General features: G+C 41.3%; 1 protein-coding gene across 8 annotated transcripts in view; it reads right to left on the bottom strand.

Moving 5' to 3' along the window:
* CADPS2 (calcium dependent secretion activator 2) overlaps positions 1–21090 on the bottom strand; it is a 449325-nt gene that overhangs the window by 288231 nt on the left and 140004 nt on the right. For all 8 annotated transcript variants that reach the window (XM_064487396.1, XM_064487392.1, XM_064487395.1 and 5 more), the window contains exon 3: positions 5619–5951. In XM_064487396.1, coding sequence (XP_064343466.1) covers positions 5619–5951 — 333 coding nt within the window. The remainder of the gene's footprint in view (positions 1–5618; positions 5952–21090) is intronic.

Genomic DNA, 21090 nt, shown 5'->3' with positions numbered 1-21090 from the left:
TTCTGAGATTTAAAATTACACACACAGGAAAGACATATCTTGTGAACAGTCATTTCCACGGCTTTATTTTCTTATTTTGAAAGTAAGTTTTGTTATCAAATGTAACTGTGTCTGTAGAATGTGCTTTTATATTTCTGCCAAAGTAGACGAATTATGTTAAAATGTATCATCAATCACAAGCTACTAGCTGAGAAAAAAAGATGACAGCAGTGAAAGCAGACACCACTTTCTTCTGAGGGTTCACATTTCTCCCCCTCTTTCCCTTTTACACATCTTGGATGCGGTCTTCAGAACAGAATGCCTCATGGTTCCTGCACTTCCAGGGGAAGAAGACCCTTGGAGTGAGGGGGCAGGAAACACAGACACTTGTGTTTGCTGATTTCTTTAAGATTCCTAGACAAACACTATACTGTTTAACCTTATCATAAATACTCCTGCTTACTCCTTATGAACACCCAAACGGTTCTGTGTTACTACTTAACACAGTTCCTACAGTCTTCAGAATAGGAGGAATTTGGTGCGGGGAGGAGGCCATTATTTACAGAGGAAGATTTCTGTTAACTTTGCTTGACTCTTGGGTAAACATGGGTGAGATTTTCTTCAGTTAATGGAATGAGATCATGAAAGATTAATGGAGATTGCTTTTGGCAGAAAAGATCAGGATTGAGATGGCTGTAAAATTCAGTTAATTAATCCTATTAAAATATAAACATAGAGGTAAAAGGAGGAGAATGATAGGAGTATATATGGTACCCTATCTTCCACTGCTCAGACTCTGGTCACTGAGGACTGTGTGTCTGTACAGTCTACAGCAGCCTTACCCACATGTGCTAATGTCATCTCACACCACAGCTCAGACCCCTCCTTGTACCAGCAGCTCCCCCCAAATGCCACGCTGCTTCACTCTTCCAAACTCGGCACATGTTCATCCCTCTGCCCAGAATAGCATCTTCTGGTTCTGATGAACCTCTTCACAACACGCCTGAAGACTGTACAGTCCTCCCAGTACTGCATCTCCTCAACCTCAAGAAGGCGGAGCCAGGGCCTTACCACGCCACCACTGCAGCACTGACAACACTGCTTTTTTTTTTTTTTAATTAAAACCAGCAAATAACTAGGTCTCATGTCTCTGTTCCTATCTATAATGCTTACATAATTATGGAGAAAGTGTTAGTGAATTGATTTGAACACACTTAAAATTATCCTTTGTCATATTTTAAAATAATCTTTAAAAAATAATTCATTTCTACAATAGCCAAGAGATGGAAGCAACCTAAATGTCCACTGACAGATGAATGGATAAAGAAAATGTGATATATATACACAATGGAATACTACTTAGCCATAAAAAGGAATGAAATAATGCCATTTCCAGCAAAATGGATGGACCTAGAGATTATCATACTAAGCTAAGTAAGTCAGTCAGAGAAAGACAAATATCATATGATATTGCTTATATGTGGAATCTAAAAACTGACACAAATGAACTTATTTACAAAACAGAAACAGACTCACAGACATAGAAAATAAACTTATGGTTATGGGGGGGGAGTGGGAATGAAGGGATAAACTGGGAGTCTGGGGTTCATAGATGCAACCTACTATGTACAAGAAGGTCCTACGGTATAGAACAGGGAACTATATTCAATGGCTTGTAGTAATCTGCAATGAAAAATAATATGTGTGTATATATATATATATAAATATATATAACTGAATTACTATGTTGTACACCAGAAACTAATATGACATTGTAAATCAACTATACTTTAATAAAAAATGGGAAAAATATTTAATTTCTGTTCAAGGAAAGAAGGCTGGTTTATTATTGGTACCACTGAAGTAATGGTATTTTCATTAAAAAATATGTGAAATAAAAATTATTCTTATTAAGTCTATGAAACACATAGCTTTAATATCAACTACCTTCATTTCTCTAAAAGTATAATTGTATGTACTTGAAATTCACTGCATTTCCTTAAAGCTTTTCTGAAATTAAACTTTCTGTTGACAGACTGGGCTTCTCCCACCCCTGTTACTTTACTGTATCCTCTAGTATCAGAATATTAGAATTTTCTGAATATTATTCAAGTAAATGGTGGTTAACAATTTCAGGTTCTGGTATCGTTATGTTGCTCATTTTATGTTGGACACTTTGCATTTTTTTCCATCTTTTTTCTTAATATTTTGTTCTATGAATGTGCACCAATGCAGACACATTATTCTCAAGCTAAAGAATCCAAAGTCCAGACAGGTGGTTTTAATAACACAACAACTGGTCTGGCATACATAGTTGGTCTTACGCTCTGTCTTTCTGAAAACACGTAAATAATTTCTGTCAATTTTCCCAGATTTCATAACGTAATTGTGATATTTGCTGTCTTCTAAATTAGTGCTTTGAGAGTTTCCTTTATGCCGTAATTTTGAAATTAGTAAGTTCCTGGCTCTGACTGGAAGTAATATAAACATCTATGCTTCTTCAGAAGACAGCCTCCCATCTTTCCATCCCGGATGCCAACCCTACAGCTCTGAGACCAGGGGTACAAAACCACGTGAGGCTCCTGTGGGCTTCAGGTGGCAGCCCTGCCACTGCTCCCTCCTCATTCATGTCCTTTCCTTCCCAGGTCCCCAGGGGCCGGCTGTCTGGCCGGTGCCGTCCTGCACGTCTCAGCAGAACAGCTTTCTATCCTGAGCTTTTGACCCTGAAACAACAACACATTTTTGAGATTTCCTAGGAGAACACTGTTGGCAAAAACAAGGGACCAGACAAGGGAAAACAAATACAGAAGCAAGAATATCAGAGTTAGCGAGAGTCTCAGAGCCTTTCCTCTTCACAGACATACAGCTGGAGCCAGGTGCCAGCAGCTCTGGCTCTCCACTCCCCAAGCCCTGTTCTACTATATTCCTCTTCTCTGACCATCTCTCTCCTATAAAAGGCAGGAGATTTTCTGTGTTTTCTGTCACTTTTCTTTGTTAAAGTCTGTTAGAAGACAACAATACAGGCCCTGGAGGGAAAAAAAAAGAACCTCAGCTGATTTTCTTAACAATCCATTTTCATAATTTCTGTAAAATGGTTGTTACTCAAAAAAAAAAAAAAAAAAAAAAGCTCTTGCCTTATTTGAGTATTTTTGTCATTTCTTTTTTGTTTTTAAGTTAATCCAAAAATCCTCAAGCTCTTCTTTCAAATCTCAGAACTGAAGAGAATTCCAGTTTCAGCTCAGGTATGTAAAGAGCTTGGAAGTCATCATTCCTGTCCTTACAATAAAGAGTTGCACAAGGTGAAAATCAATGACTTTTCTCGACTCGTCAGGGATCTGAGGTTTCAGGGCAAATCACTAACCCAAAATCTGGTGACACAGGCAAAACAAAAAGATGCTGCATTTGAAGCAGAAGTCAAAGGAGGTCATTAATACAGGACACTTATTTGAGTTGTAATTTGGACACATTACTAGAAGCAGAGTGTAGTGAGTGAGAAACTCCTGGGGTCGCAATTATAAGGGGGCTTCTACCCTTTACTGGGCTTTCTTCCCGTCACCCTCTACATGCTCTCAGGCTGGGATCCAAGAAGGATCTCCGTGTGGACCTGGCAGGAAGAGGGGAGGAAAAGCAATGGTTAGATTAAAAAAAAAAAGTACATTAAAAGAGGATATAAAATAGAATCATATAAAATGTTCGATTAAAATTAGGGCAGAAAAAGAAGGGGAGACAAAGAACAAGTGCAAAATAGTGACAGCACTTACAAAGACTGTAGAATTTGATCCAACTACGTAACTTTAAATAGAATGGTCTAAATGCACCCGTTAAAAGACAGAGATCGTCAACTGGATTAGAAAACCGAAAACCAAGAGTTAATATGTGTGGTCTACAAGAAATCCGCTTTAAACAAAGAATCAGATAGGTTAAAAGTAAACAGATGGGGAAAGATACCATGCTAACCCCAATCAAAACAAAGAAAGCTGAAGCAGCTTTATTAAAGACGGTAGGCTTCAAAAAAAAAAAAAAAAAGAGATTATCAGGGACAAGGAAGGACTTCACATAATGATAAAGGAGTTAGTTCCACAAAAAGACACAATGATGCTAAATGCGTGTGAAACTAACAAAGCATCAACATACATGAGGCTAATATTGATAGAACTAAAAAGAAAAATAAATCCATTATTACAGATGGAGATTTGAGTTAGAACATGTTCCAAATTATAGAAGACAGAAACCAGGGGGACAAGACCCTTGCTGTAGAAATGATCTTAATAAATAAGTGAAAGATTATTTTTAAAACATTCTGAGTTAAGAAACAAACTAATAGGTACAAAGGAATTTATTTTATGACCCTGTAACATTCAGTATAAATTCCAATGCATTTGTAATAACTCATTTTAGAGGTTTATCTGCTCTATTTAGACTTCAGCATATAAATATTTAATTTTGTTCAGGTTGGTTTCCCTAACACCCAGCAAAGTTTTTGACTTGAATACTCAATAAACATCTACTGAATGTCTGAATCTGAATTTTACTACTAAATTGTGTTCATTAATATTTAACTAGATAAGTGAGATACTATTTCATTAAAAACACAAAGTGCCAATTGTGTTTCCTTTACAATGGAAGATTTTGGTTTCAGAGTCATTCCCCAATATTATCAAACCACCACCTGATTTAATAGCACAGGGAAAACAATGATAGTGAATGCATGGGCTGTTTACCGGGTTAAGGTTCCACCTTGCGTTACTATTAATTAACTCTGTTAATTTATTCATTGGAAATGATTCACAAGTTAGCAATGCAAAGTAAATGATTCACGTAGAATGCAGAAACTGAGAAGCAGATTTGCAAAAAGATTAAAAATAAATGTAAACATATGTACATTATAGAAGTAAGACTCTTAATGAACACTTGAATTTTAAAACACCAGAATTTGGTCAATTTAAATTGTACATTAGGGCATAGTTAAATAATTTATACCTCTAAAAAGGCAAATAAAATAGGAATATGGAAGGAATACATTTAGAATTTATGAATACATTTAGGAATACAAATCACAGGGTCTATGATATTTTATTCAATTGTTCATATGTGTGATAAGAATAACAACTGAAGAGAAAATGTATTATTTACTCTGTCACCTCTAAATTACATAGTTTAGCAATCATCTTCAATTCATTTCTATCTGTCTGGGTTAAAGAAAAAAATTTTGAAATTTCAGTCACTTCTATAAAACTCTGAAGATGAGCATCAGATATTTATGAAAAATTATTTTGCACTGAGGAATGCCTATTATAAATTGCCAATTGTAATCTTCTTCAGATAACAGATGATTTTCACTTTACTATTCAGGGCAAGTCCCACACATGCCCCAAAGGCACAAATCTGATGTTCTAAAATAGGGCACATGGGAACAGACACTTAGGGAATAAAATGTACAGATATTCTTCTCCCTCCGTCAAATAATTTTTTCAAAGCTTCTTCCAAATACCATTATTTGACTTATTAAAATTCAATGTCACTCAGTCTTTCAAACAACGTGATTAGAGAAAGCAGAGAACATCCTCCCAGGCTTGTAAACACTTGGGGTTCCTTCTGTGAGTCACACAGGGCAATGGGGCGTATCAGAGGCCACTCACCTGACAGGCATTGTAAAGAAGCTGGTGCTCTAGCTTTTTCACACCCAGAATCTGCTGAAACATTTCATAGAGTTGCTCCTTGCTCAGAATAAGTTCAGAAACAGCGCTCAGGGCCATTCTGTTGGGCTGTTTACACAAGTCTTCTTCCCCCCTGTAAATGGCGTCATACTTGGCTATCCACGAGCTCAGCACTGTCTCTTTGCTCAAGCCATCGATTTCTGGCAAACTCCGCACACGTTTTTCTATGTTTTTCTTAAACACTTCTCTGAAGTCATTGGCAGAACATCCTCCGCTCTGAACCATCCTGGCCACTCGATCACTCTTCAGAAAAACCTGAGAAAAACAGAAACAAAACACAAAAACCCACTGACAATTAGGCAGGGACACTAATACCATCTGATTTTAGCAATCTAAGAGTTAGGATAACAAATACTCTACCATGATCCGCATATATTATAACACAATGAGGACTAATGACACAATAGAGGCCCCGTATCACCTCCTAAAAGGCTGAAATGTTTAGGAGAGACAATAATGAGCATTGAGGAGCCTGTAAGCTGATCCAACCTTGACCTACACGCTCCCCACCGGAAGGGCACAGGCAACGCCATAGCTGAAGCCTTTAAGAGTTGTCTGAGAAGGTAGCTCGAAGGAGATGTGAACCCAACTTCCCTGCCTGTACTTGGGAGTTCTGGTGAGTTCTTCAGTGAGGAGAAGGTCCCTTAGTGTTTGAGGATCTGAAGGCCAACAGTGTGGTAAGTCTAGTGTCCAAGTCGATACACATGGGGTGTAACTTAATCAAAACTACTCCACTGCTGGGGGGTACACCTGCCCCACCTTTGACTTCACCAGTCCCCCAACTTCTCACACACTTCTTACAGCTGGGAAGAATCTATGACAGAAAAGCAAAGTCTCTAAGAAGCTTCTAGCTGTCCACTAATACCAGGTAAGAAACAAAACACAAACAATGACAACCATGGAGAGACACACTTGGGAAACAGGTAGGCAGAGTTGGGTAATAATAAGTAATAAGGTCACACTGTGCAACAGACATCAAACTTGGCCTTAAATCTCTCCTTTCTTCTAAGTCACAGACATATCAACAAACATCTGTCAGGATTCATTAAATATCTGTTCTGTCAATAACATTCTCAAGAATCCTCTGTGCATCATAGGAAGTTGCTTGGATTCCTGTTTGCTTCCTATAATGACCAAAAATTCTTCCAGAAGAGCCTATAGGACTATTTAACACAACCCCTGTAAGTTATATCTGTTACTAAGGCTTATGGACCAAAAATTCATGTCACCTTTGTCCCTAAGAACTGACTCATGATACTGAGGTACTCCCAAATTATGCTCCCACTCCCTGTTCTCTGTTACTCCCTGGGGGCAGACAGCATGCATGTTATAGGCAAAGTGGCCTCATTCGTCCCGCTGACTGGCATCTTAGCTTCCTGGTCCCAAATCTTTCCCCTACAACATATTTCTCCTTTTTTCAAACCAGTCACACAAAATACTATTTCTTATCTTTGCCAAATGGCCAGAGGATTCCGGGCTCTAAGAGCTTCTGGTTGACCAACGTTCTGCACTAGGGTTGTGAATTCTGCATTAGGCAAACATGTATCACACAGACATATGATGCTGCCTCTCTTGTGACCAGCTGTGGCTCAATACTCACTGTAGGAAAGACTCACACTTTCTGCTTCTAAGCCAAGACTAATTAATTCTTAAGTCACGGGTATAAGAATAGTGCCTTTAATTTATTTAGATCAAGGGAAACGAAATTAAGATATTTAATAGCATATTTTATCTAAAAACATCATTAACTACCTCAAAGCACATAGGGGTGTCTCCATCTCAGTTCTCATCTTCCTCTAACTGCACTATTCTCACTGGGCACTAGAATTCAAGATAAGTGTTACACAATCATAATGTTTTTCTAATTGCCGTGATCGCTATGGCTTGTTAAACGGGAACATATGGAGGCTCCGTAGTCAAAGGGGGCGGGCTGTGCTGGTTGCCAGTCGATTTGTTCCCAGTGCCACCTTCCCGTGGCCCAGCCTCCGGCAGCTAGCTTGGTTTTAGAGGGTAAGGGGCGGGGGGGCGTTGGAGGAATAAGGGCTCTTCCTCCTTGTTCTTACGCTTGGGGGCACGTGGCACCAGTCCTTGGGGCAGCTTCTCTGCAGACTGCCACCACTCCTGGCAGATTCCCAGCCATTCTGCAGTGCGGCACCACAGGAGGCAGGCTCCCATGAGTCCTAGGGGTGCGGCCATCCAGTAGGACACCCCACAACTTCTCCAAGGAGGTCTGGATCCCAGCCTCTGGGAAGCAGAGAGTGGGGACCCTTCCTGCACTTGTTCCTCCACTGGGTGCCGAGCTCGCTATTATCTGCTGCTCCTGTATTGTTTTCCTTGCCCGTTGTAGCCAATCCCTCATTGCTGACAGTAAATTTTCCCTGTTCATTTATCCTGTGGTTTGTCTGCAGATTGCACCCTGACGCAGAAATACTGAAATGCTGCATGGAATGTTATTTCTATGGGAAAACATTTGAAGTTGAAACCAACAATTTTTAAAAATTTGTTAGTCATCTACAGCTGAAACAGCAAGATGTTTTTAAGGCACAACATGAATACCTTAAGACTGGCTTCAGAAAAAAACTTTTAATTACTTGATATCTAATACTCTAAGTGGGAAGGCATTTCATTTTTTTCAACATCTTCTACTTAACAGTCAATGCTAGATTCTACCAGGTAACCAAACAGCATTTTTGAAGCCAGAGCACTGATGAATTTATGTTCTGGGGAGTCTTAATTTCCTCTATGAAACCACACTTAAAGCCATGCTGACTCAGTCCAATGACATATTATTTAATCAACATTCACTAAGTGGTAGCAACATGGTAGACATTTGGCTAAGTGTTGGGGGACACGGAGACAAATGAGCCAATGATCCTGCCCTCAAACAGCTCATGCCACCTGAAGGGGAGGGTACACAGCAAAACAGAAGCGGGCGAGAGCAATCACAGAGACCTGCGCAAAGGGAGGGAAAGAAGAGGAGGCCATCAGCTCTGTGGTCTGGGGGCGAGGATGGGGAAGGTGGGGGGGGCACAGGACAGAGACAAGGGACCCGTGACCTGCATGACCTGTGGGTTGAGTGAAAGCGGAAAAGGGAGAAGAAAACACATTTCAGGAAAATAAAAGAGCAGAGGTAAAAAGCACAGGAGCATAAAATCACACGGCCTTTTGAGGGAAAGGTTAAGAATTTTTATACCTCAGGAATATTACTATAAGGGTGAAGGGAGCAAAAGTTTTGCCAACCAGACCCACAGAGACCACATGGCCAAGTGCAGTGTGCGCCAAGCAAGGAATCTGAGCTCCGCCTGAAGGTCGGGAGTCGATGATGGCTGTGTCACCAAGGTGCCCAAACACTCAGAAGCATGATTTAGACAAATAACTGGTGGCAGCATCAAGGGTGGATGACAAGCGGCCAGAACAGAGACAGGGGTATCAGTCAGCAGAGAGAACAGCAGACCAGGCGAAAAACAGTCAGGGTCTGATCTAGGGCAAAGGTCATGGGCTACAGAGAGCGAGCTGGGAGACAGAATTAATATATTGTGGTGATTTATGGAGTTAACACATTGTGGTGATTTACTGAATGTGTATGGGTGGGAAAAAAAAACTATGATGATTCAGGGTTTTTACTGAGGTGCCTGGATTCCACTAACCAAAAATAATTAAAGAATACAGGTAGAACACGTGCATGTGTGTGTGTGTGTGTGTGTGTGTGTGTGTGTGTGTGTGTGGTGTCTGTAAATGGCGGTGGGTGTCGGGGGGCATTGGTCATGGGTTATTAGTTCAGTTTTGGTAGAGGCCAGTTTTGAAGGCCAACTATAGTGAGAACAGAGTGAAGAACAAAACCCGACGGAACACCTCCCCTTACAAGGTTGGCAGAGACTGGATACCGGGGAAGCCGGTCGTGCACGGTCAGAGAAGAAGGAAAAACATGACATGTTAGCAGTCAGCAGGGGAGATGTCATGAGAGAAGGAATCAGGCACCACAAAAGCAGTCAGCTCAAATAAGCAGAGATGTGACTGTCCTTCCCACCACCGGGTCAACTCCTCCCGCAGAGATTTGTGGAGCCGTGAAGAGTGGCAGTTGACCCCCCAGAAGAGAAGAGGGCAGGTCGTAATAAAGTTAAGGCAGAAGGTATACGCTATTCTTCCAGGAAGCTTGAATGAAAAGGAAAGAGAGAGGCAGGCAGAAAGCCGGACTGGGAAATGACAGGCAGGCAGGCAACGCGGGGGACAAGTCAGTAAAGAGGCAGCTTAAGGAAAGGACGACAGAAAACAGTGATTCCAGGTCCCTGCTGGGATGAGTTGGTAGAAGACTGCCCTGCTCTCTCCCATCACTCGCCTGCGGGGGAAGCAAGTCACTGTGAGGCCAGGAACCGAGGTCCTCAGTCCAACAGCCCTCAAGGAACTGAGGTCTGCAGTCCTCCCAGAATGACGGGAGGGGCTGGAAAGCAAATTCTTCAGGTTCAACTGCAACTTCAGGAGAGACCCTAGGCAAGCACGTCCAGCTAAGCTTCTCCCAGATGCCTAATCCTGAGAAGGTGTGAGGTAACATGGATTTGTTGTTTTAAGCTGCTATGCTTTGGGATAACTTGTTACATAGCAATAGATGATACATTCAGATATCTGCACGGTTCACTCTCGTGCCTCACACGAGTGTCAGTACGTTCATTTCCCCAGAGGAAGCCCGTCCCCTCCCTCCATTCATCACCATACCTGTCTATCTCGCTCTATTTTTCTTTTTCGCACACAGCACCATAAGATATGCATTTATTGTAAGTCACCCTGGAATATAAGATAAGCGTCAACACAGCAGACAGTTTGTTTTGTTTTCCAGGGAACCCAGGGCCTAATCCAGAGCCTGCCCCAAAGTACGAGCTCAATAAAGATTTATTGGAAAAAGTGATGACTCTATAGACACTGAATTCTCAAGGCTGAAGAAGACAATTAGCTGGGCGCCTAGATCACAGGTTTCCTAAGACACAGAGGTCTGTGGGAGAGGTACCAGGAGATGAATAAACACTGAAAAGCTGGAAGCGTAAGAAGTGGTAATAGTTGATAGGAATGTGCTCTAGAAAGCAAAGGAGATTTTGGATGAGGGAGGAAGAGCAATGACCTGAAAGCAGGAATAAGAAATAGTTCTCCCGGCCTTCGATGGGGAGGATAAAGGAAAGGAAAGCCTGCCATCATAAGAAGGCTGTGCTTCCTCCCCGGGTCCTCTTTAGGAGTGCACCCCGTCCACCAGTGGTTGGGCCTGGGCCCGCCACTTTGCACACGCTCCCAAGCCCAACACCATCACAAAGTGTGATCCATTATTCACCTGCCAAACCCGCCGAATCTCACTCAAGCTACACACTTGGATCTCCAATAACCACCCAATGGCTCTCCTGACATGTCCCACTGACACTCTAAACTTAAATTTCAAATGGATTCACGACTTTTCCCTTTCTTTGCTGGGCCTCCTGCCTGCCTGCCCACTTCAGTGAGTATCAGATGCCTCTCTCCCTCCAGGAGAGACCTGGAAACCCTTTTCAGCTTCTCCATCACCTCCATGTCTATTTCCCAACATACAGCTTGTCACTAAATCCTGCTGATCCTACCCACTCAACCCCGAACCCCCCTCTTCCCGTCCCCACCAAAGTTCTCTGTGCCTCTCGCTGTGACTCACCTGGCAAAGGGTAACAGCCTCTGAACTGGTCTTCCTGCCTTAGACATCTTCCTGACTTTCATTTCTCCCCAACATATCCTCTCATTGGTATCAAGTTAATCTTTTTTTTTTTTTTAAGTGGTCATTTAAATTCTTCTCCAGCTTAAAAGTTCTTCATTGACTTCCCAGCAAAATCATCAGCAAGGCCTCTGAGGTTCTACAACCCCAAACTACCTACCTCCCTGGCTTCATTACAAACCTCTCTCTCACTCAATCTCCACACTCCACCTCCACTGGCCTTTCAAAAACTTCACACTGTCCACCTCACCGTCATCAAATGATCTGAGTAGCTCTTCTGATCCCCACTCAGCCGACCCTCAGTGATTCCTCCCCCAGTCACCATGAACCAGCCATATCCTGCGTTGTTTATACACAATCTTAGAACCTCTTCTTTTCCTTTAAGGTCACCTTGTAATCGTAATCGTTCATTGCAAATTCTATTACCACCTTATTTTTTAACTCACTAGACAGTAAGTTCCACAAAGCCAAAGACTTTTTCATTCCCTGCTGTATCTGTGGTACCCAGTAGAACAAGCCAAACACATAGCAAATACTTGGAAAATATTCACTGAAGGAGAGAATGAGGAGGGAATAACTAGTTTGAAGGTTAAACTAATAATTTAATTCCCCCATCCATTCACCTGCATAATTTAAATAATTAACCAGTAAAGTTTACTGATTTTCAGTTACACGTTTACAGAAGAAGAAGTGTAAGATGTGGACCTTGTCTGTATGAATGGAAGAAGGAAAGACATCTCAGGGCGAAGGGGGAAGAAGAAAGCACAATGAGTTATGTCACAGAGAACTAGTTTTGTGAGGAAATTAAGATGTATGTTGTCTGAAAAATATTGTCTAATTCTCCATCTGTCCTGTTCTTACAGAAATGAGAGTTTTTAATTTTCAGGTGTTATCAGTTATGAAATGGTAACAGTGATGGATTTAGTCTCCTTAGGTATCAACTATCTTAATACTGTATCCTTTCACAATAGTTATCAAGTTAAAGGCAGGTCAAGTGTGGCCACGTGCAGAGGCTGGTCCTAGGCACTTATCTCCAAGCCTAGGGTGGGGGGTCCAGGATCTTCAATGAGATTCTATCTGGCAAACGTACAGCAGGGCACCATGTTGGCGCAGGAGCAGCCACAGGAGCTTAGTATATTAACTCGCTCACTGATGAGCAGATACGCTGTCTCACCAGAGCTCTTCACATATCATCTCCTTTTGTCCTCATCATCACCCTGTGCCTTCTCCATTATCAGTCTCTTTTACAGATTAGAGGATTAGGCTAAGAATTTAAGTGACAAGCCCAAGATCACAAAGTTATCGGGAGAACAGAGACAATCTCGGCCTTTAGAATCCCAAAGCAACATTCCTTTACTCAATTTTTCTTTCCCACTCCTTTACCCCACTGCACCCCACTTCTACCGAGGGTTCACCCCCAGAGCCATATATTCTGTTGGGGGCTGGCCAACTCCCGTGGAATCACCAATCAGTGACCTTCCTGTGGAAATGCCACGGAGCACCCAACCGATTCAGTACGACAGGGGACCTGTTAGGAATCTGACATCAGAAAACTAACATATGACACGTGCTACATTTCTCCACATTTCAGTGGGCTGTAACTTGTACGTGGGTCCTTGGAGAACCAACAGTTGCCACCCTTTCCATTCACCTGCTCGGCTTACAGGCCAAAGAAACCACTGAATATCTTAGCAAAGTCATGGTGAACTAATGACAAAATTGAAATGTGGTGACTACAACAAGAAGCTGTATCTGCAAAGGGTAAGTCTGCTCAGCTGTCCAAATAAAACTTCAAATACACTTTTCCAAAGGAGTACTTATTGTGCACATATTGCTTTTGATCTGAAACATGCATTGCTTCTTCGATTCAGAAGGATTGTACGATGATGAGAAAAACATTATCTGCTTGCCAAATCATTGTGGCTGTCCGTGAGATGGTTCCTGGGAAGACTGCCAACGTGTGTTCAGCCAGGAAAAAGCTGAGAAGGTACAAAAGCCCCACTTACACGAGATGCTTTCTTCTCCTTAGTAATGCCAAATAAAATGTTGTCTGATAATTCTCTTAATCTATGCTGTCCGTAGAGAAACAGACAGTTTTTTAAACTGTTTTGCAGGTGTTAAAAATTCATGATCAAGTTTTTTGTAACAACGATGAATTTAGTCTTACTAGATACCCAATAATTCCTCATTTCCTGGTACTAACAGCAGTATTTCTTATCAGGTCATTTCTCATGCCCAGAGCCAGTCAGTGGATTCCCTGTGGGCACCATATTGCGCCAGTCTTTTCATCCAAGTCTCCCTCAACCTACCTTTCCCAGCCTTCTCTTCCACTGCTCCCGAGAACATATTTTCTGTGCCAATAAAGGGAAACACTTGTTTAACCTTTGACACTCTCCATAAGTTTCCTCCCCCATACCTCATCCGTTTATTCCATAAATATTTATCAAAACATACCACGTGCTGGGCAGTGTGCTCAGTGCCGGGAATTTACTAGTGAGCAAAATGACATGGGGTTGCTGCCCTCACAGAAATTATGGTAGAAGAAACAAATAACTACACAAACTAAAATGACTGCGGCTTGATCAATACCGCTGAGCATCTCTGGCACCATGAGTTTGTACCAAGGTTTTGAATCTATTTGAGGAAGGCACAAAGGTTTCCCTGAGGAGATGAGGTATGGAGACCCAGAGGAATTAGTTGGGATATGAGGGGGAACCGAGGGACAGTGGAGCGGGAGGGACACAGATGGTCTCAGAGGGCTTCAGTGAAGGGAATGAGGCTCTAGACGTATGAGAAGAGACTGGCGAGAAGGGGCAGGCTTTGTAAGCCCTGGAAAGGTGTCTGGTCTTTACCCCAAAAGCATGGAATGCCATCCAACATTTAAGTCAGGGAGTCACATGATAAAGCTGTATTTTGGAAACAGCTAAAATGTATTCCAGAGGCTTTATACACACACACACACACACACACACACATATATATATATATATATAAATCCTCACAAATACATAAAGTAGGTGTTAGCATCTATTTTAAAGGTAAAAAGCATAGAGAGGTAAAGACACTTGCCCAAGGTCACACAGCCAGACTGTAGCAGAGTGAAAATTTATGCCCTGACAATGCAATCAAATGTGATGATTGATCAATTTACGGCCCATTAAACCGAGCTGGAGAGAGCTGGGAGTGGGGAGGCTGAAGAGAACGAGGAAGTAGAATTCACCCCTGTTATTCTCTCCTTTGTGACGCTTCCCACAGCATATGCCAGGTCTTCATTCTGTGCCTTCTGAGCACCTCCAGCCTCTCTGAAGGTATGAAACACACCTGTCCTCACGTCGGAGCAAATTCTGTACAGCGTCTCTACCTCTCCCCTGAGCAGACTATCAACTCTGTTAGAGTTGCACCTTTAAAGCCTTTGTAGAGTCCAGTATCATCCAATATTCAAGTTTTAAAGAAAATCATGAGGTCTTCGTAGTAGTAATGGATTTCGGAAAGTGATTAAATCCAAAAGGTGGTATTTGGACCAGTGTGGGATGAAGCTTTCACTGATTCAATGTAAAGACATGAACATGAAGATTACAACGTAATTTTAATAAAGCTAAGTTTATTCCATATTTTAATAGTACAAATTGTAGGCACAAGTTACTTCTTTGTAATACAATGTTAATAGTAAATTGTGGGTAAGGTTTTGTTGTTGTTGTAATGCTTAATGCTCTTTCTTGGCAAAAAATAAAAGGTTATGTTTGATCTTGATGCCTTTTTCACTGATCCATGAATTCCAAAGGTTTAGAAACCACTGATTTAACCAATCCCATTCCTTTATCAAATGTTAAATCATAACTTAAAATTGATAGCACTCTTTTTAAAAAAATATAAGTAACATATCTAGACCTTTATTCAGTAAGGTGTCCTCAAAAGACTCTTCCTTATAACATCTGAATCCCTTATATCAAATCTAAAGCCCCGAGAGCAAATCTAAACCCACTAAACTATCAAAGGCTTCTCACGTTGTCAGAGGTAGGAACTGAGAGGATGAACATAAATGTGATTTTAAAAGTATAAAACTATTTTTGGGGGGGAAAAATACTCATTCTATTCTCATCAATATTACAAAATGTTTACAAAACTTTTTTTCTTCTAACATCAGCTCACAGCAGATTCGTTAGTCTTCCTTTAAGGGTACTTTCCAACTCAATGATTAGCTTAACTCTCCCTAAGCCAAAGGCAAATTCTCCTTAACCCTGTAACTGCAGAACCCAAAACTGAAGAACTTACCAAGCCACTCATTCTGAGCACAGATAGAAACAGAAGCAAGGTCGCTGAGCACTAGCTGGGCTTCCAACCTGCATAACACTGAGACTGAGACTCCAAGGGGAACAAAGACCATGTTTGCAGTGGAAAAGGGAACTAGGACACAGTAAATGTAGATTTGTAAATTTCTATATGTATATATAAAATGAAAGACGATATCATCCCCTTACAATCCATCCTCTCAACCTCCCTCTATTTTCATTCCATGTTTCCTGGTATGACAGAAAATTATAGAAAATTCTGGAAGTTCCTGCATTGGGCTGCCTTGTTCTGCCTATTCTATGAAGAGTTGGGGTTTTTTTGGGGGGTGGGGTAGAGGGTATGCCCTCATTACGGAAAATAGGTTTTTAAAATGTAGTACATGACTTTGGCAGTCTCATAATATCAGTGCTCAGTAAATCCTTAAAATCACCTATTTTTATTGTATGGGAGAAAATGTGCTGTGTCCAGCCTTACAATGTTCCAGCTTCAGTGGTGTAATCCTGTTCCCTCACCCCTACGTCCACGGCACCAGCCTCCTCTCAGCTAGGAAATCGTGTACCAGAAATAGGAAGGAAATCAGACCTGAGTCTTGAGTTCAAGGTGTGACACAAGCTGAGAGACCGAACTGTTCTGGGTCAATTTCCTTGCTGGAGAAATAGGAATATTACTGTTTTCAATACAGTTTTTTGAGTACTGTATGAAATACAGTAAAATAAGCATTTAAGCAATGCGATCTGCGGACCAATGTCAGCACCTGAATTGTTCCTGGTCCCCCAAGAAGTTCACGAGAGGGTATGTTTTTAGAAACCTGATGTGACATTGCCCTGACATCCAAAAACATGATGTAACAACAACATTTTCTTATGAAAATGTCCAAACATACAGAAAAACTGAAAAAAGTTTGCAGTGGTTTGAAAACCCCTGATTTAACCAATCCTGTTCCTTTATCAAATGTGAAGAAATCATAAGTTAAAACCGACAGCAAGCAATCTCTTTTATTCTGATACGTACCTCCTACCTAGATTCTATAAAATAACATTTTCCTCAAGTTTTTCTTTCACATATCTGTCCATCCCTCCATCAACCTAAATTATTTCTGTTATGCATTTAGAACAAGTCAAATGCATGATTTTATTATTGTACAAAATAATACACAATGTATTGGAAAATAATACTGCTCCTTTGCTGCAGATATATTATCTCAGGAAACTCTTCTTTGAGAAGATGGGTGATGTCCTAACATTGACACAGAAAGGCTGTGAGGTGCTCAGAAGGCACATTTCTTTCTAGAGACCAAATCATTCTATTTTTCCACAACACTATCAGCAGCCCAGGGAAAGAGCTACTGCCCTTTCAGATGCAAGGTTTATAAAGCACGAGGCTTTAGGATTACAAGTCATTTACTCTTGAAAAGCCAAGGGCCTACAAGCAGACAAAGTTCCAAAATGAGAAAAGAAAATTTCTGGAAAGTAAATCAATCTTAAAAGCAAACACTCTATTAAGTCAAAGGAAAACTAACCTGAAATCTCTTGAACTACATTTTCCTGGCACGTAACGGCTCCCAGTAAATATCTGTGGAAAGAATTCTGTAGTTTTACCTTGTACTTACTTGTTTTTCCACCAGATGGCAACTGTGCATGGAGTAACAATGATGTTTTTAATTCCAGAATGTGATTTTCAAAGGTACAAATCCAATCACCCTTCCAGAGCTTGAATTCCCCCACCACTATCACCACCATCATCAAAATGACATCCGGGCCCCAACCAACATCTTAGGGAGGAGAAAGTCTCTGATCTCGGAGGCAGTAATAACCTATCTACAGGCAGGACCAACTACTGGAAAGTTCTGTTTCCAGGTGGCAACGTTTCCTGTAGCTGTCATCCTCTCACCTAGTTCTAACCCTCGTAACAGCAGAGACAATCCGGGGAAGAGAAGGCTACGAAAAACCTCCCTGACTGCAGTTGTTACAGGAGAGAACTACCAACTCCAGCATCAGCACTTCCGAAAAGGAATTGTCCATTCCCGGAGTTTGCTTTTCCTTTTCCACTCATCTTAATGCTTTCTCCTTTACTGAAAAACCAGCTGTTCAAGCTACCTCTCATGTAGTGGTTAAGATCACTGGAAACAGACCGAGTTCACACACAGGCTCTGGCACATACTGGATGTTTAACTTTGGGCGAGTTACTCAGCCACCCTGGGTCTCGGTTTCCCCAGCTAAAGAATGGGAGCACCGTTAATGCCTACTTCAGGGTTACTGTTCAGATTAAGTGGGCTTCCAGCTGTTAAGTACATACAACGGCACCCTGGCATACTGTCGTTCTTACTGTCACCACCACCCTTGTCATTCCTCTCACAACCACCAGCTTCACTCAGGCTGCCAAGCATTTTTGAGAGAATAAAAAAATCATAGTCTTGTAAATGGGGAAACTACAGAACCAGGGGATCCAAAATAGCAACATTAAATTTCACATAGTAATAAATTACCACGATTATCAAAGTAAATGGTGGGTGAACTGCCTTGTTGATAAATCACAATTAAGTACTTACCATGTGCCATGCCTTTTGCTATATTGCTACATTTACTTCATTTAATCAGTAGAGACCTATATTTTCAGCTGTGTAACAAACATCACCTCTTTGGGAGTTCTTTGGGCTCCTCAAATTCAGCATACTAAAAATCTGAACTGCCCCTTCCACCCTAAACTCACTTCATCTAACTGTGTGTTCTATCTCAATGAATGACATCATCACCTCCTACTGGCCCAAGCCAGAAACCAGGGGGTCATCCTTGACTCTTCACTCTTCCTCAACTCCTCCTGGCCCATACCCTCCTTTTCTGTTTCCACTGTGCGTTGCTAAATGGAAGATGAAGGTTACATGTAGAGGCAAGCTTTGAAATTGGTATTATTCCGGTCAGTAAGAAATGAAATAGAAAATTCTTATCAGCAAATGAAATCAAAGAACATTATCCTGGACATGACCTACCTTCTTCTGTTCATCTCACCCAAGTCACCTACCACTGTTTCTGTTCATATTTTTACCTTATCAATTCCTGGATTATTGCAACCGCCTCCAAAATTCCCTGTCTTCACTTTCAACTTCCTTAACCAAATTATACATAATATTCAAAACTTCTTTTTAAAAAAAGCACTGCTGTTCACACTGTTTCCTCCATGAGAATGCCCTTCTTCCCAAACCATTAATTCCACTGTAAATATTATTTCCTTATTTAAGTGTTCCTTGCTTTGCCAGTTGAAATTCACTCCCTCATACTCCCAGAAGCCTTTATCACTTCCTCTCCATGAAATTCAACCCCTTATAATTTGATATTTAGATTTCTACCTAAATATTTTCAGGAAAGTGAAAACAAGTCAACCTGAAGGAATCAGAGGATGAAACTGAGAACCTGGTACAGGCTCTTGGAACAGCCTATGGCAGTGGCTCTCAGTCTCGGCTGCACATCGGAATCACCTGGGTCTCAGGTGCCTGGGTGGCAGCCTGGGCATTGTCAGTGCTCTCCAGGTGATTCTGATGTGCAATCAAGGCTGAGATATACTGCTCTGTGGCGAATATAGAAAGGAGTTGCGATTAATAAAGCACTTTTACAGAGAAGAGCTGGTAGAAATGAACAGAGATGACTCAAGGAAGGCAAATGGTATAGGAAGAAATCTGGAAGACAAGGAACTGAGTCACACTTGTAGAGTAAAACTAAAATTGCTTACAACTGGTTCCAGGCTGAGGCTGGAAGAGATGAAATGGGCTGGGATGGATGGTCAAGGGAAACTCTGCCTGGGATGAGAACCAAGAGCAAGTGGTGGAAATGAGGTCGAAGGAATCCTGAAAGGGAATTCTGAAAAAAGATGCTGAAAGTTGGGAAGTTTTCAAAAAGGACAGAATTTGATGTGTGGTGACAATGGTTACAGATGCAGGGAAGTTGCCACATGAGGGGTACCCTGGTCGTCAACAGCGAGAAGGAACATTCCTATTGGCTGCTGAAATCTTCGAAGAACCTTGGAGGTCTGACAAAGATGACAGCATCCTTGTGGAGGGAGGTGCTGTGAGCTGCGGGGTAGCTATGGAAAAGGGGAATTTTTATGGAGAAATTGTGATGGAACAACTAACACCTGTGCCTCGAGACAGCCTCTCTCTAAAGTATATCACCCCCCTTTCCTCTCCCCAAAAAGTTCTTGCAGTTTAGAAAAACAGGTACGTATTTTAAGATATTTCTGTATTGGTAACTGTAATAACCCCAAATCCTTATTTTTCATTACTAAGCACTGACCATGAGAAAAAGAAAAAAGACGAAATACAAGACCAAATAAACAAATTCTAAAATACAAAACCCAGGGCTCACAGAAAATGACAGAGCAGGAACAGGGAGTTATTAAACTGACTCCTTCACAGTATCAAGGTGTGAGCGAAGGCTTCCTCTTTTACTTCAATACTTCTTCAACCTCGGATCCTTTCTCCCACCGGATTCCTGCCTGCTGCTTCAAAAACCACTGAGTTTTATCGAAGGAGAAAACAGTTTAACTGCACACTAAGCTGAAATACCATCAGAAATGCCAGATCCCTGGCTCACTAAATCCTTTGAAATACATTATTGTAAACATTGTAGCCATCACATCTCTATAGGATAACTGCACTATAGTCATTCCATAGCAAGAGGCAGGGATGCTATGAGTAAGTGCAGTGTGTCTTATAACACAAGGAACTATATAGATAAATTTTCCTCGAGCACCACCCAGTCAGTGGTCAAGTGCTTTAAAGTCATTTTCACAGCAAATATTAAACCCAATTTATCCCAGTAATAAGGAAAAAAAGCTTAATTTTTATAAGGAGTATCAAACCCCTACCTAGTAAGGCGAGCATGGGGAATCAATGACCAGACAACACAAAAATAGATTCAAAGGAGAAATGCAAGGGAAACCCATTCTGACACTGATATTAGGGGCAAAAACAATTCACATTTTAGTCCCAGGTCATTGTGGCAAATTACATTTGCATCACTAGGTACAAGAGAAAATGGTGTAGCCCACAGAGTAGGTAAAAATCTACTATAATAAATAATACCTAACATTTGACATAGCAGTGCTATTTCCAGATCCTAGTTGTTAAACCCAGAGTAAAAGGGGTTTATTGATCTGTTCACAGCATTCTAAAGACAGGGATTAAACCTGCTGTTTTGTTCTGACATATCAAACAGCTATGGAAAAGACCTTCATCTGCTCTGCCTGCTCCGTGACAGGCACTCAGCAGTGACGGTTCCCAGTTCACCGACCTTTCCTCCCCCTTCTCCAGAGACTCACCATCCTTTAAAGAACATCCCTTGGAAATTCTCAAATCAAGACAACAAGCGCACTGTGTTAAAGGTTTGATGTCCA

The sequence above is a fragment of the Camelus dromedarius genome, chromosome 7 (genome assembly GCF_036321535.1).
Source record: "Camelus dromedarius isolate mCamDro1 chromosome 7, mCamDro1.pat, whole genome shotgun sequence".
Taxonomy (NCBI): Eukaryota; Metazoa; Chordata; class Mammalia; order Artiodactyla; family Camelidae; genus Camelus; species Camelus dromedarius.
The sequence above is the reverse complement of the archived record's forward strand: the minus strand, read 5'-3'. Positions and strand labels throughout refer to the sequence as shown.